This window comes from Chiloscyllium punctatum, chromosome 32 (genome assembly GCF_047496795.1).
Source record: "Chiloscyllium punctatum isolate Juve2018m chromosome 32, sChiPun1.3, whole genome shotgun sequence".
NCBI classification, from domain to species: Eukaryota; Metazoa; Chordata; class Chondrichthyes; order Orectolobiformes; family Hemiscylliidae; genus Chiloscyllium; species Chiloscyllium punctatum.
In genome coordinates this window covers 68,664,391-68,681,069 of record NC_092770.1, presented here as the reverse complement: position 1 = coordinate 68,681,069, position 16,679 = coordinate 68,664,391, and the positions used below count along the sequence as shown (strand labels likewise).

At 40.1% G+C, this 16,679-nt stretch overlaps 1 protein-coding gene across 2 annotated transcripts in view; it reads left to right on the top strand.

The window, feature by feature from the left end:
* Positions 1 to 16,679, top strand: part of LOC140458253 (sortilin-like) — a 118,594-nt gene that overhangs the window by 69,308 nt on the left and 32,607 nt on the right. For both annotated transcript variants that reach the window (XM_072552623.1, XM_072552622.1), the window contains exons 9-16: positions 1,313 to 1,396; positions 3,161 to 3,221; positions 5,350 to 5,505; positions 7,744 to 7,847; positions 12,847 to 12,949; positions 13,066 to 13,237; positions 13,689 to 13,882; positions 16,102 to 16,291. In XM_072552623.1, coding sequence (XP_072408724.1) covers positions 1,313 to 1,396; positions 3,161 to 3,221; positions 5,350 to 5,505; positions 7,744 to 7,847; positions 12,847 to 12,949; positions 13,066 to 13,237; positions 13,689 to 13,882; positions 16,102 to 16,291 — 1,064 coding nt within the window. The remainder of the gene's footprint in view (positions 1 to 1,312; positions 1,397 to 3,160; positions 3,222 to 5,349; positions 5,506 to 7,743; positions 7,848 to 12,846; positions 12,950 to 13,065; positions 13,238 to 13,688; positions 13,883 to 16,101; positions 16,292 to 16,679) is intronic.

Here is a 16,679-nt window from a genome sequence, read left to right as displayed (position 1 = left end):
CTTGTTAGTTATTTTCTTATCTGGCCATCCTGCTGTCCTTGTCTGCATTCTTTGTTCCTTGTTTGTTACAACTTGTTCTTTTATCCAGTTTCTCTTATCATACTATAAGCTTTATTGTGAAATGCTCTTGCTGCTGCTTTTTTTGTGGTCATCTACAACCCTTTAAAGTTATTTCCTAGCTTAAAACTATTTTCTTTAAAAGACCCTTTATATTCATTAAAGTCTTAGCCTTAAGTATGCTACACGCTACAAGAATTAACACCCCACCCCCCCCCCCCCCCCCCCCCCCCAACCTGCAAAAACAAAATTTCTAATCTCCTACAACAACCACTTAGTGCAAAGTGCATGGAATATGGTGAAGTCTGCGCGTGCAAGGTGAATTAGCACAGATATATTAGACTTCCCTTTACGAGTCATTACTGCTTTGGTACTGATGCAGAAGATAGGCATCAAGCATGTGCTCTTCTCTCTTTGTTGCATCATGTGGCAAGTTCCAAGTCCACCTTGGTTATTCCGTAAGAAAGCACAGACCAGACGCAGCACATTTTTCACAGATGGAAAATCCAGCGGGCAAATCAAACCAGGCTGCTCTAGGATACTATACAATCCAAAATTAAGTGTTGGTAGTTCCGTTGAAGTCAGCTGAAATAAATCTGCTTTTCAGTAGCAGTGAATGTTTTGATTTGTGTATCATGGAATCCCCGTATTAATAGACTGATATAACGTAAAACAGCTAAAGGAAGTGCACGTGTTACTTAATGGCCTTCTTTGACTAAGCTGTAGGTCAGCTCTGCCAATATTTCCACTTTAAACTTAGTGTCTGTTTTTTGTCAAGCTGTTGTGTTTCTTGTGTTAATTATGGCATGCATTTGCAGACTGTAGTATTGTACTTGGCATTTTCAACTTCTACATTGCATATCTTTGCTGACCTCTTCACATGTTACAGTTTCTGGTTAGTGTGAAAAGCAATAGATTTGTAACATGTTCACTTGCACAGTCTCTGACACTAAAGTCTTTGTAATTGTCTCAAATTAAAATCAACCAAAGCATTACTGAGCAATGTTTGGATTTAATTCAATATTGTTTTTACATCGTTCAAGTAATTAACCCTGTGTGCATTTCACATAAAGAGAATTTACTCAAACCTTAATTCAAATCTCTGAACTCCAGTGCACTGATTGATTTGTCTAATTTTACTTATTCATTTTGAAACATTTGGTATGTAACTAGTGTGTGTACAGTTAGGCATATCTTTAAAAGGCAAAAATATCATTTGAACAGTGAATGACATGATTATTTTTTTTATTTTCAGTCGCTGCCCAGATCTGTTTATGTATCTGCTGATCAGGGTGAATCTTGGAATAAAGCTCAGCTACCTCCTGTTAGCCATGATCAGGTAAATTCAACAAAATTGTACCTCCCTTTCAGTCTACTGACTGCTTGTAAGTTATGAAGCAGTAACAACAGCAACTTTAGGAAATGAGGGATGTGAGATAATAGAATGTACTAAAAGATGGATGCCAGTACATAGATCAGACTTATTTTCCACAAGAGATGATTTGACAACTATCAGCAGCTTTGCCTACCATTTTGATGAACAATCTGATGCATAAGATATGACTGACATTCACAGCAACATGTGAATTGCTGACTTAATCTGCTTCCCTATCCTCACACACCCTCTCATTCTGCTGTCTACCCTGTGTTTCAATACTATACCACTTTCAAATTTGCTTTAGTCTTCCTTTCTGTTTCTGTTCTTTAAAGATGTTGCCAAAAAGTCTGGCCCCCAGACCTAAGAATGGACATCTATTAACTGCTATTTTTGAGTATGGAAATGATTTTCTACACTTTCCGTGATGCATGAAGGAGGTCTGTGGTAAGAATATGGAGTAAGCCCAATTGAAGAGGTTTTTCTGACAGCACACACAAACGTAGTCAGCTGAATTGCTTCCTTTTGGGCTATAAAATTCCACTTTTCTCTTTTTTTAAAATATCTGTATTCCAGAAGAGTGTTTCTGTTTATCAGTAAGCTTAATTTTGTTTAGGTTTGGAAGCATTGAATTACATTTTCAGGATGAGGACAGTTTTGAGTTGGTTGAAGACTGATTTACACTGTCTGAATTCATACAAATAGATATAATCCGAACAAAGATATGATTTTAACACTATGTGTATGACAGCAAGTATATCTTTCAAAAAGTCTGCATTTAAGTCTGGGCTATATTTACTCTGTTGGTAGAAGCTACTCTTTTTCATCAGTGCAGCACAGACAAACCCGGAGTCAATATTGCTGCTTCCCTTCCCCTCTCCAAGTTCGGGTATGTTGGGATCCAGCTATATTGGGCAAGTCTGAATAGTTGAGACCAGGAACCGAAACGATCGGCAGGGATTCAATTCTTTATCAGTTCAAAAGTGGGAGGGACCATTTCAGAATCTTTTTCTCTGAGCAATTGTGAGGAAAGGCTTCACAAATAGGTCTGTTATTGGGGAACTTGCTGACATACCAAGCGATAAAGAAGGGCTCACAGACTTAATTTGCAAGTTCCCTTGAGTGTTTGTCATATGCTCAGTGGTGTAGACTGTTAATTAGATTCATTACGTTGATTCTTTGGATTTTTGTGCATCATGTGCTCCTAATTTTCCTTATCGTTAATTTTATTCATACAGTTGTCCCCTCAGATCAGTTTCTTTGCTGGTAATTCCAGTTGAATATTTAATTAAAAATACCGCTGGACTTTTACTTTATAGCCCAAGAAAATGAGGGGAAATAGATGGTGACAAGGGGCAGTTTATACAGGTGAAAAGAAGTGCTTTGTGATCCAAGCAGTTTTTGTCCCCCTCTGACAGAGGGAAAGAGCTTCATGTATCAGATGCAAAGATGGATAAAGTCACTGGAAGGACTATACAGTATATTAAACACAAGCCTGTCTAACCACCTGTTGGTGGGCTTCTAATATGTTTCAGGCTTTTATTATTTCTTTAAGATAATTTTTCTTTCTTTGGAGAGAAATTATTGGGAAACAAAGCAAATGATCTAATTACTTAGTATGGAGCTAAAGTCTATCCTTTTCATATTCAAAGCAAATGCAATGTGTATAACTGTGAAGAAAGGCAAGCGCTGACATGAGTAATCTTAAGTGGGTGCTCTGTTTTCCAGTTTTACTCTATACTTGCTGCAGACAGTGAAATGATCTTCATGCATGTGGATGAACCTGGCAGTAAGTAATATTTAAGTTCACGTGTTTAAAAAAATTGCACATTTGTTCAATAAGTATACTAATCATGATTCATTATGTGTGTGTGTGTGTGTATATGCATCAATGTTTCACCATGAAAATGACCAATTACAGTCCTGACCTTTTTGTGCTGATGCCTGAGCAATGTTGTAGTTAAAAGGTTGCATTCACACTTGTTTTAGGTGAGTCAGTGTGGTTAGCTAGAGTTCCATAGGATGGTTACCTTTTCATTATTGAAATCAGAGCTTCCTGGACTGTGTGTTAGAGTCATAGAGAAGTACAGCACAGAAACAGACCCTTCAGTCTAACTCATCCATGTTGACCAGATATCCTAATTAACCTAGTCCCATTTGCCAGCACCTGGCCCATATCCCTCTAAACCCTTCCTATTCAAATACCCATCCAGATGCCTTTTAAATGTTGCAATTGTACCAGCCTCCACAACTTCCTCTGGCAACTCATTCCATACACACACCACCCTCTGTGTGAAAAGCTTGCTCTTTAGGTCCCTTTTTAAAGCTTTCCACTCTCATCCTAAACCTATGCCCTCTAGTTTTGGCATCCCCCACCCCAGCGATTCAACCTTGTCTGTTTATCCTATCCATGCCCCTCATGACTTTATAAACCTCTAGAAGGTCACCCTTCAGCCTCTGATGCCCGAGCCTATTCAGCCTCTCCCTACAGCTTAAATCCTCCAACCCTGGTAACATCCTTGTAAATTTTTTCTGATCTCTTTTGAGTTTGACAACCTCCTTCCAGTCGAGGAAGACCAGAATTGCACACAATATTCCAGAAGTGGCCTAACCAATGTTCTGTACAGCCACAACATGACCCCCCCCCAACTGCTGTACTCAATGCTCTGACCGATAAAGGAAAGCATGCCAAATATCTTCACTATCCTATCTATCTGTGACTTCATTTTCAAGGAACTATGAACCTGCACTCCAAGGTCTCTTTGTTCAGCAATACTCCCCAGGACCTTACCGTGAAGTGTACAAGTCCTGCAATGATTTGCCTTTCCAAAATGCAGCATCTCACAGTTATCTAAATTACACTCCCTCTGCCACTTCTCAGTCCATTGACCCACCTGACGGCTAATTAAATTTGGGAGTCAAGGTTGCCTCTTTTCTCAGGTACCATAAAATGTAATAATACAACACTGGCAGCAAAGAACAAGAACTGAAGAAAGATTGCTTCATCTTGGATGTCGGTATCAACTGAACACAGTGTCCATTGGTATTTGAAGTCAGGGATCAATATGCAACTATTTGGCAGTCCTAAAAGTGGAGAATCTGGTTTCTCTGACACTCTGGACAAAAAGAAATGAAAGTAAAAGCAGGATTAAGAGTTTAGTAGCAAATTGTTAGCAATGTTGAAAATCAGCAACTTTGAAGCGTGTTGCTCACAGGTTAATGACCTGCTGGTTATTTAGAGCACCTGGTTATTATTTCAGCTTTCCAGGGTTGGATGGTGTAATTGTTCCAAAGGGGTTAATGTTGGAGATTGCATTGCACTGCACTTCATTTGATGATGTCTGTCAGTCTTGGTTAGAGTTTGAGGAGTCCAGCTCCAGATTCTGATTGAGTGAGACATGTCATCTCTGGCTCCTGATTGTCTAAGCAATAAGTGCAAGTTACAATGGTCTCGAGCAATAAGCGACATTCTGTCATTAAGACAAGTACCTCTTCTTGAGAGTTGCAAGTGGTTCATCCTCTAATACTGAGAATTGAACAGGCCCTTCATTTCAGTATTGGAGAGAGTATTGATGGCAGCACCCAACCCCAATTAATAACTGTCAGTGGTTTACTTAGCAAATATGTGTCATCCGGTACCCACGGTATTTTGATTCTGCATCATGGTTGTTTTTCATTTGTTGAAAGCCATATGCATGCACAATAGTTCTCAGATAACCTCCACTATGTCCTGGGTAGTTTTCCTCAATTTATATGTGGATATTATTGTACTTTGGATAGATTGAATGAGGTCTCGCTGGGAATTTTGAACTGAGACCTATCACGAGGAAACATTGTAATATTCTCTCTTTAGCAAGCATGTTTTAAATGGAAGATTCCATGTACAACTGTTTTAAAGTTTAATGTTTTTTCATTAGATACTGGGTTTGGTACAATCTACACTTCTGATGATCGAGGAATTCTATTCTCCAAGTCTCTGGAACGTCACTTGTTTTCTGACACAAGTGGCACAACTGATTTTACAAATGTTACGTCACTACGTGGAGTCTACATCACCAATGTGCTGGATGAAGGTAAAAATACACAGTTTCCTGGTCTTTTTAATTAAAGTAAAGCTTTCTACTTTTAAGCTAGTCACTCTGCCTGTGTTTTTTCAGAATGTTTGAAGATAGCTCTAAAGTGTGTTTATGAAGCAGAATTCAAGTATCCCATCTTCAGAAATTCATAAGTAAATCAGATTTGAGTTAATAAGCCTTTTGACAGTTCATGAATACTTGGCTTGTAAGGGAAGGCAAGACTTCCTTTTATATAGTACCTTTTGCAACTTGGAGATGGCCCAAAGTGTTTTGCAACAACTAAGTATTTTGAAAGCGCTGTCAAAAGTAAGAAGAATGAAAGCCAATTTGTGTGCAGTAATGTCACATAAACAGAGATGATGGCCAAGTAATGATTTAGAGATGTTGTATGAGAAATAAATATTGGCCAAGCTAATGGGGAATTCCCATGTTCTTATTCAAAATAGTTGCGTGGGATCTTAGTGTACAAATGAGGTGGCACTTGGAGGCTCTGTTTAATGTTTATCTGAATGACCATGCCTTCAAAACTGTAGCAGTCCCTCAGGGCTGAAGTCCCTGAAGAGAGGCTTCAAAAAATAGCATGATGTGCATCATGGTGAATTATGTTGATGCCTAAAGAGGATTGTGGCCAGAATTTATATTTCCCGTTTATTTAACACCAAAGGGTGAATTTAAAGAATTTACAATTCTGCTATTGTAAATAGCACAGTTGCATAAAGTCTGCGCTCAAACATTGATGCTTGCAGTATAACCTCAATTAAGGGGTGCAATCCAATTAAGTGCAACTCGTGTATATCCTCACAGTTTGCAGATGGAGGTCAGATCTTTGTTTTGTATAAGCATATGTATATTGCAAACTTATTATTAACTGGCACCTGCAAGACCAGGAGTATGTCAGATGATCAAATATTCCGGGTGATCAAGAGATCCACATAATCGATGTAAAAACACAGACTAAGTAATAGAAATGTAATGCAGGGGTAGACTCATCATTGTTTTACTGTATTTATTGCATAAATCACTTAAATGATAATGCAACATTACCCTAAATAAAACTTGCTAGCAGAGAGCCTTCTCATGCACGTCTTCAACTGACTACTCATACGTCGTGTTAGATCATGGTAAACTTCTTGTCTTTTGAGGTATACAATTTTTGCCTGTTTATCAAGAGTGCCCATTCATAAGGTGTCAGATAAAACCAAGCTTGCTGTATTTTAACCAAAACACCACAGACTCTAGTGCCCAAACTTTTACAGGACTTTGACTCGGAGATGTCAACCATGTAAACAGCAATTAAGACTGTTTCTCCCAGAGGTTTTTTACTACTTCTGAAGCTCTTGCACGCCCAGCACACTCAGAACTCAAACAATATTCTGTCTCCCATAGTAACTTAACTTATCCTGATTTCCACACTTTTACCTTCAGTACTTCCACTCCTTGTGTCTGAAACATCTGAATCTCCAGTCCCTTCCCTTTCAGTGCTGCCAGGTATATACCTTACACCCTTCATGATTATTGTCAGCACCTTTTTTGATCCCTTATTCCTACCCCATTATTATCGACCTTGAGTGATCCCAGGCTGCAGTGTTGTAGCCCATTGTAGATCCCAGATTTTTTTCTGCTGACTGTGATTCTCACTAAAGCCACTGTCACTTCTGTCCACTCCCTTCCATTGCCTAATTAGAGAGGCAGTGGAGACAAGCTGAAGAACTAATTAATTGAGGAGAGCAGATGCGAAAGGATGATACTAAGATGGTAAGAACTGGAGAATCATGCAGTAAGAGAGACATCTGAAAGCCACACTCTCCATTTTGTTGATTGATCCCAGGGCAATGCCACACGGCAAATGATGTGAACAAATTCAGCTCTTAATAATTAGGATCTTCATTCAGGGATATGTTAGGTGAATAAGGGAACATTGTTTGCTTTGGGGCTCTACCACAGCCAGACACTGTCTGTGAAGAATAGGAATGTGTCGACAAGCTTGCAAGTGTGTGGTGCTTTCTACATTGGAGAAGTCATTGGAGTCCAGCTCCAGCGCCAGAAATAGATGCTGGTCCTTTCACAAATACCTTGATGGCACTGTACTGCTGATTAAGACACCCTGTAATAAACTTGTTCAGCAGTGGTTTAACATCCCTGTCATTACATAAATGCATTTTCTCTCAAGTAATCATCAGCAAAGTCATGGAGCTTCTTCTCCTGCTAATAACCTCCCTTTCAACGCATTTGTAGATAACAATATTCGATCAGTGATTACATTTGACAGTGGAGGCGAGTGGAAACCTTTGAAAAAGCCGGACAATAGTCATTGTGACACAACCAAGGATTCAAAGATGGTTAGTACAAAAGATTTGCTGTTATAAAGCATCCTTTTCTGGTAGTGCTTCAATGGCAATTCAGTGGCACTTGGTGATCAGGGACCGCAGTTACAATTGTTGCTGCTTGCTTTCTCTCCAAGCATGACTATATTGAAGTTAGGGCATGTTGCTCACTGTATGTAGCTGTCAATGATTGAAGTGCCAGTCCTGACCTTGCAGCAGCTGTCCAACCTTAACTTCTTCCCTCATTCATCCAAGGTGTCCAGCGGTGGGAAATGCTGAGAGATTCACCATGGCTTGAAGCCTAATTGCAACCAAAGGAGAATCTGACACATACATGGTTGCTTGTGAGGGTAACTCAGAGAATTTTCACAAATTACAAGTATGCAGTGCCATCCTGTACAAAACCGTGCACTGTCAGCCAGTTGAAGCCTTTCCAAGGGCTGTACTTTCAATATGTGGATGTCTATGCCATTTGTCGAAGGTATCTTTTTTTAGCATCTGACTCAGTCCAGAAGAAAGGGGACTCGATTCTCCTGTCGTCAGGTTCAGTTTAATTATTTGTTACTTGTGCCCTTATTAGAACAAAATAAAATATTATAAAACAAAAGTCTCCTATTCAAGTCAGTCCATTTGTGAAAGATATCTTTCTGATCTGTTCGATGATCAATAGCTCAGTGAAGATTCTGAGTGACTGCTCAACACTTCTGATGATGTAACAGCTTTAGGATGCTATAATGTTGCTTGTCAGACTTAAAAATGCTTTGCTTCTACTTGTCTTTGCAGAGCACCCATATGAAATTAGAAATTACCTATATGCTCACCCACACGAGGTGGCTCCTTCTGTTTTAGGGTGCCATATGTTGGAGCATAACAACTTGTCAGGCATCTCAAAATAAATATGGTGTCCCCCAGTCCTCACTTATCACCCCAGCAACCTCCCACATCCAAAGGAGTGTGAGCTGCCATTTTCATCACCTCAAGTAGGATGGCACAACCAGAAACATTCTCATTCCCTCCTTTGTCAGCATTCTGCAGGGTCAGTTCCTTCCAGGGCACCCATGTTTACTCCTCTTCCATTCTTAACAGAAACCCATATCCCCACAGCACCTTCCCATGCAATCGCAGAAGGTGTAAGTTCTACCCATTTACCTCCTAACTCCTCACTGTCCAAGGCCCTTGACATTCCAGGTGAAACAGCGATTTACCTGCACTTCATTCAGCTTAGTCTACTGTATTCGCTGCTCACAGTGTGGCCTCCTCTACAATGAGGAGCCGAAATGCAGTCTAGGTGACCACGTTGCAGAACAGCTATGCTCCACCTATAAAAATGACACAGTGCTTTCAGTTGCCTGCCATTTCAATACACCACCGTTTTCCATGCCAACATTTCTATCACAGGACTATAGCAGTGTTTCAGTGTGCTTCAAGTGCAAGCTCAAAGAACAGCAACTCATTTTCTGCAACCTCTGGGACTCAACATTGAGTTCAGTAACTAACCTTAGAACTATATTCCATGCTTCCATGTTTTTACTCATCCCTATATCCAGTCCTGTTATGACATTGATTGCTTTTTGCACTGTCACCCATTTTCGCCCCCTCTTGGGCTTATTATGATATTACATGGTTTGTTTTCAGCATAAACTACCCATTCTGTGCTCCCCTCATTATGACTTATTCAGCTTCGCTTCTGTCCTGGCCAGCCATCCATAATCCCCTTGTTTACTTAACCCTTTCACCTCTCTCTGTCTCCCTTTGTTTCACTGTCATTCTCTCTGTCTCTGTCTCTCTTGCTTACGCTCTCACACTTTCTTTTTTGCTTTCTTGCTTGCTATCTTTCTAGCTTTCTTTCTCTCTGTCTCTCAGCTCCATCTTCACCTACCTGGTGTCCCACCCCTCACCCGTCAACCCCTGTACCCCACTCCCAACAACTAACCTTGCCTTCAGTCTAAGTACCATTTTGTTCCCAGCTACTATCAGTTCTGATGAAGATTCAGTGGTCTTGAAATGATAACTCTGCTTTTTTCCCACAGATTCTACCAGACTTGCTGAATTTCACCAGTAATTTGTTTTAATTTCAGATCTTCAGCATCTGTAATTCTTTTTGTTTGCACTGGACCAGGTTGCATCAATTATGCTTTTCACTTGCTGTATTTGGGCTCACTCATTCTGAGTCTACCTGGATGCTCAGAGCACCTCTGGCTTGCATTGTCCTATCTTGCCATTTTGCACTTTGCCATGTCAGCCAGAGGTACCAGGCCCATATTACTGCTGTCTTGCTATGTTATTTAATGTAAGCTCAAAATCTCAGAACCTGGTCATGGTGGTCAGTAGGTTTCAGTCAAATGCCATTGGGGAGGGAGTTCCAAAATTTTGACCTAGCACTACTGAAGAAACATTGATATATTTTCAAGTCTGTATGGTAAATGGTGTTCTGGAGCAGACCAAACTCCCTTCAAACATATCAAGGAACTGGCCTAGACTAATTTTTAACTTATTTAAAGGCAAGTGTAAGGTGCTGTGTTCCAGATGTAATTCGATTGGTTACACTACTCAACTTTAAGCAAAGCATTTTTTATTCTTGCCCTATAGTTAAAATACAAACAAAAGAAAGAAGAATTGGTATAGCTTTAACTCTGTTGAAAAACGTAACACGATAATAGATTATTTAACTACTAAACATTAACTGTTCCAGTGTAGTAGCATCCTATAAACACACCCTTGGCAAAGGCAAATTCAGTCAAATAGATTTGTTTCACTTGCAGTGTTTCTCTAGTCCAGAAGAAAAGAACATTAAGAGAAAATTCTGGCAGAGAGAGAGAACAGAAGCTTTTTGCTGTTGCAGGGAGAGAAATATGGGCAACTTCCATAGCCAACTTCAAAACCCTAACAACTAGGGCAGCAGTGGCTAAGTGGTTAGTACTGCTGCCTCAGGGACCCAGGTTCAATTCCAGCCTTGGGCAACTGTCTATGTGAAGTTTGCGCTTTCTCCCTGTGTCTGCGTGGGTTTCCTCCAGGTGCTCCAGTTTCCTCTCACAATCCAAAGATGTGCAAGCTAAGTGAATTGACCATACTAAATTTCCCATAGTGTTCAGGGATGTGTAGGTTAGGTGCATTAGTCAGGGGTAAGTATTGCATAATAGGGGAATAGGTCTGGGTGGGATACTCTTCGGAGGGTCGGTGTGGACTTGCTAGGCTGAAGGGCCTGTTTCCACACTGTCGGAATTTTATGATTCTAAGTCAAGGGGGATAGCCTTCACTCATGGGTTCTTGGCATTGTAAGTCAAGTGCAACTTCTTATTAATCTGAGCAGGGCTTAAAGTAAGAAATGACCAATAAGGTTTCACTTCTGTAACTGCTGATTTAAGTTACATTAATTTTAATTTGTGTTGACCATGAATTACCAGGCCAATGATACATCAATAAAAAGGTATCGAGTTCACTTTAAGCAATCAATACAATGAAGATATTTCTCGCCTGGTCTTACCTAAAAAAAGCACCCGCAACGCTCAGGAAAGTGACACCATGTGCAATTTGACTTTCCAATTCAATCAAGTCACCCCTCTAGTTGCATTCATTTGTCTGTGTATTCCATCCATAGTTCCTGGATTAATTGGTTGTACTAATGCCTTGCAAATGCACTGAACCCCCAACACTTGGATCCATCTTGATGGTGCAGCTTTTCAGTGTTTTTTTTCCAACCATGATCTGATCCTCTGTGTGCTTGAACTATCTACAGCACTTGTAAGCATTCAGCCCTGTTGTTTGCTTGCCCACTACTTCCCTAAGGGCTTCTTCAGTTCTATGTTTCCTCTTGTTTGCAAACAGACAACCAACATTTTTTGTAGAGACTTGATGTTCTCTCCTCACATGAATTATATGTTTCTTTCTGTCTCTTTGCTTTCTCCTTGCATCTGCAACTTTACTCTTCAGCTTTTGTGGAATGACAGAATTGTAATAATGCAGAAGAGGGCCATTTCGGCCATCTTATCTACACCAGCAAACAGATTGACAGTTCTACCTGATGCTTTCCTCTCTGCCTGGCCAGATTGCTTTTTTGTATTTTAATTATCTGTTCATAACTCATGCCAGATCAAAGATTGCTATGTCGTATAGGTGATTATTTCTTTTGCTTTCCAGAAAATTTACAATTGAATCCATAACAATTTATGCAAATATTTGAAACACTTTTTAAAATTATTTTAGATTAGATTAGATTTCCTACAGTGAGGAAACAGGCCCTTCGGCCTAACAAGTCCACACCGACCCTCCAAAGAGTAACCCATCCCGACTCATTTCCCTCTGACTAATGCACCTCACATTATGGGCAACTTAGTGTAGCCAATTCACCCGACCTGCACATCTTTGGACTGTGGGAAGAAACCGGAGTACCCAGAGGAAACCCACGCAGACACGGGGAGAATCTGCAAATTCCACACAGACAGTTGCCCAAAGCTAGAATCAAACCTGAGTCCCTGTTGCTGTGAGGCCGCAGTGCTAACCACTGAGCCACCGTGCTGCCCAAAAACATTGCAAAAGAAGATTTCAAAGAAATAACAAATTTTTATTGTTGTACAGTTTCCATGTCAAAGATCGCACAGGTTTACTTGAAATCATGAACTCGAGTTGTTTAATTCTCCTTTTCTCTTCTCATGATTTCTCACCTACACAAAGGTTATCCTTGACCAAAGGTTAAGAGTTTAAATGTCCTTTTTAAAGCTTATAAAAATTTGTTTCCATTCAACAATCTTCAGAGTAGCACTGAGCATATGTGACTGGTCTTTCTTACTGGTGTTAAGTACTTCCTATATGTGCTTTGTTCACTTACAGGTGGCCTATTATGTGAAAATACTATAAGATATCAAATCAGTTGTTTCTTTTAGCTCTCACGTAATACAGAGTAGTACATGTAAAATCCAACAGGCAGTGATCCAAAGTCAACCTAAAGATTAATTTACTGAGCTGTTTGTCAGTATTTCTGCCATGTAACTTATTCAGTGCTTGTCTTTGCTTATAGTGTAACCTTCACATCCACGCTGCATACAGCATCTCCCAGGACCTGAAGGTCCCCCTACTCCCACTCAGTGCCGCAAATGCAGTTGGATTGATTTTAGCCCATGGTAAGTCATCCTTTTAATAACATTTAGCTTTGACTTGTAGCTTAACCTTTTCTGTCAATTTGTCTTTGGATTCATCAGTAAGAGAAATCTTTATCTTTGTGAATCCATTGTGACAGGTAGTGTAGGAGATGCCATTTCTACAATGATCCCAGACGTTTATGTATCTGATGACGGAGGGTATACATGGTCAAAAGCATTGACTGGCCCACACTTTTATGCCATTCTCGACTCAGGCGGCTTAATTGTAGCAGTGGAATCCAATCCAGACAAGGCCATACACACCGTAAAGTAGGTTGTTTTCTTTCTAAGCAAATTATTGAATGCTTGTTTATTGTATACATTAAACATGCAAGTAATCTAACTTTTAGCAGCTGAAAGATGTTGAAGCAAACTGAGCCATTCATAAGTTTTAAAATGTATATCAGTGATGAGGCATTCTTAAGCAAAATGGATGATTGAAGCGTGTTTGCCTGTTTTAGACATTTAAAGGTATAAAATTTGCTATTATTGGATGATCACTTTTAAACTGTTCAAATTGATCTCTAGCCCTAAAAATGTGAGTTTAATTTTGAGCCAGTTCAACCAGACTGGACAAATAGTTAGATGGAATGCAGTCCACTTAAGTAGATCTTGCTATTCATCTTGACTGATGCTGACCATCAGCTAATACCCATATTTGTTTCGGTATGATTTTTTTGTACACCTTCAGCAACTAAAGTCATTTTGTTTGTTAAAAAAGGTACTCAACTGATGAAGGACAATGCTGGAAAAATTATACCTTCACAAATGACTCATTTATATTTGTGGGGCTTGTGTCAGAACCAGGAACCAAGTCAATGAATATCAGTCTCTGGGGATACAGACAGGAAAGCATTTATTCAACGACTTGGCTGTCAATAACCATCGATTTTGAGGAGCTCCTAACGAGAGACTGTAAGTTACAACTTATGTTTGTTGGTCATTATCTTATTTCTCCTGGAGGTATATCAGCCTGGAGCTGCACAAGTGCTAAAGTAATGCAAGGCAAAGGGGTTCAGAATACTAGAGGTGGGGACATGTGAATCAATCAGCCAACTTCCTTTTGGATGTGAAATCTCTGAGAGATAGTCTGTTATAAAGTTTCAGCACTCTGACCCTAGTTCAGCATTCAAGTAGTGTGGAGATTGCTGATCAGCATGTAAGCACAATGATCCATTTAGCTGAATTAGAGATAGGAGTATCTTAAACATATGCAATCCTGCCATGAGAACATTTCTGTTTAATGAGGAGAAATGTATTCCCAAGAAAGCTCTCAGCATTTCCAGAAACTCCAAGGTGGCCAAGGATCAGTTAGAGCGTATTAATGGAGGGAATAGAAATGCTTTTTATTATGCTGAGCAGAATTATAGGCCAGAAAAGAACATGAGGTGAGGTGGAAGTGTCAGTTCTTGACATCAAAGCCTCATTTGACCAAGCCGTCCAGGAGCCCAAGCAAAGTTGCAATCAGTGTGTATTAGGGGAAAAAACTCTTTGCTGGTTAGAGTCATACCAGCACAAGTGAAGATGGTTGCAGTTGTTGGAGATCCATCTCAGCTCCAGGATATTTCTGCAGAAGATCCTAAGGGTAGTTGCTCAGGCCCAGCCACCTTCAGCTACTTCATTGATGACCTTCCCTCTATCATAAGGTCAGAAGTGGGGATGTCACTGTGCAATCATCAATGTTCAGCACTGTCCTCAGCTCTACAGATGACAAAGTAGACCTGTTGAAATGCAACCAGACCTGACAACATCTAGACTTAGGCTGATGATTGCCAAGTAACTTTAGCACCACACACGTCAGCTGATGATCATCTCTGGCAAAATACAATCTCACTACTGCCCCTTGACATTTAGTGATGTGACCATCACTGAGACCCTACTGTCAGCATCCTGGGTACTACCAGATCAGATACTCAACTGGACTCTCATAAACGCAGTGGCTACAAAATCGGGTCAGAGGCTAGGAATTCTGCAGTGGATAATGCACCTCCTGATTTCCCAAAGCCTTTCTAAGGCACAATTCATGACTGTGGCTCCAAAAGCACACCAGTTTGACATCATTCTGACAAAACAGCCTGATTGATTTGTATCAGATCCACACAAAACGTTTGCTTCCTCTACAACTGACACTCAACAGCAGCAGTGTGCCATCTACAAGGTGCACTGCAGAAGTTCATCAAAGATCCTTTGACAACACCTTCCAAACCCACATATGCTACCATCCAGAAGGATAAGGGCAGCAAATACGTGGGAACACCACCATCTGCACCATTTGTGTCCAAGCCACTACCATCTTCACATGGAAATATACTGCCGTTCTTATACTGTTGCTGGTCAAAATCTTGGAATTCCCTCCCTAACAGCTTTGTGGGTCTACCTACGGTACATTGAATGCAGTGGTTCAAGAAGGCTGCTTGCCACCTAGGGACAGGCAGTAAATGCTGGCCCAGCCAGCGACACCCACACCGCACAAGTGAATAAAACCTACAGGAGCCAATGCTGGGCAGTCCAATACTGTTTCTCTACCAAATTTCACATGTACACAGTTTACATATCTTTCAATATCAGCAATGACTTGATGGTATTAAATAGGCAAAGGCCACAACACAATGGTTTTTGGTAGACTAAAAATCGTATTCCTGTAAAGTAATTGTGTTGCAGGAACTTGGTACTCTCCTTTTCGTAGATGGTAAAGAATGCATGTAAAATGTTTATGGGAGTGAACCACTGACAGTGGCCTTCTCCATTTCTTAATTTGGTTATCCTGTGCATTGTGTCTCATTTCTTAATAGACTTACCCCCACATCACTGTTTGTATATGCTTTGGCATCCTAGCTGCTGGTCCTGACTGGCAGTCTAAATTTAGTCCAAAGTTTGCACCTTCAGAACATTCGCAAATGTTTCCACGTTAAAAAGCAGCTCGATTTTGACACTATCTGTCTCATTCCATGCTGTGTTTGAGGCACTGGGAGTTGATGCTGAGACCCCTCCAATTGGATTGTGCTGCTAGTGACTTCTCTGCGATTAATCTCTGCTCCTGATTATATATGGAGATCCATAAGAAAATTGCCATGAAAATCTTCCAGTTGTTGAAAATGCCTTCGCTAAACTGGAATTTTTTGCTCTTCATTCAGGCCAGGAAAAGGATTATGTCAAGTGGTTAGCTCATTCCACAGACACTGGTGAGAAAAATGATGGCTGCATTTTGGGGTATCGAGAAACATACCAGAGGCTTGCAAAGGCCTCCGTTTGCAGAAATGGAAGGGACTATATTGTGAACAAAGAACAAAGTTTATGCCCGTGCACAAAGGGTGACTACATGTGGTATGTGTCAAATTACTTGTAAACCTGTTTCGTTTGTTGCATTTCTTAAATACTTCAGTCTGTTACCTTATTCTATTGAATATGTCAATCTGGTTATGTGATACTTAACATCATGGGATGTTCACTTGAAAAAATTCAAGTTCAGCAATTTCAACAGAGGTCTGTGTTTAGGATTCTGTTCATTTTCTGTGTGTCTCACTTAATGACGTGAGTTTTATATTCAATATAGTTTGCCAATTTTCAAAAATCTGTGTAGTAAAAAGTTATTTCCACTTAATTTTCTTCATGGATCCACATACAGAAGCACAGATAAGAAACCACAATTGAGTAAACCCTTAAAGCTTTGTATTCTCACTCCAAGGAATGATTTGATTCATTACATAGGATG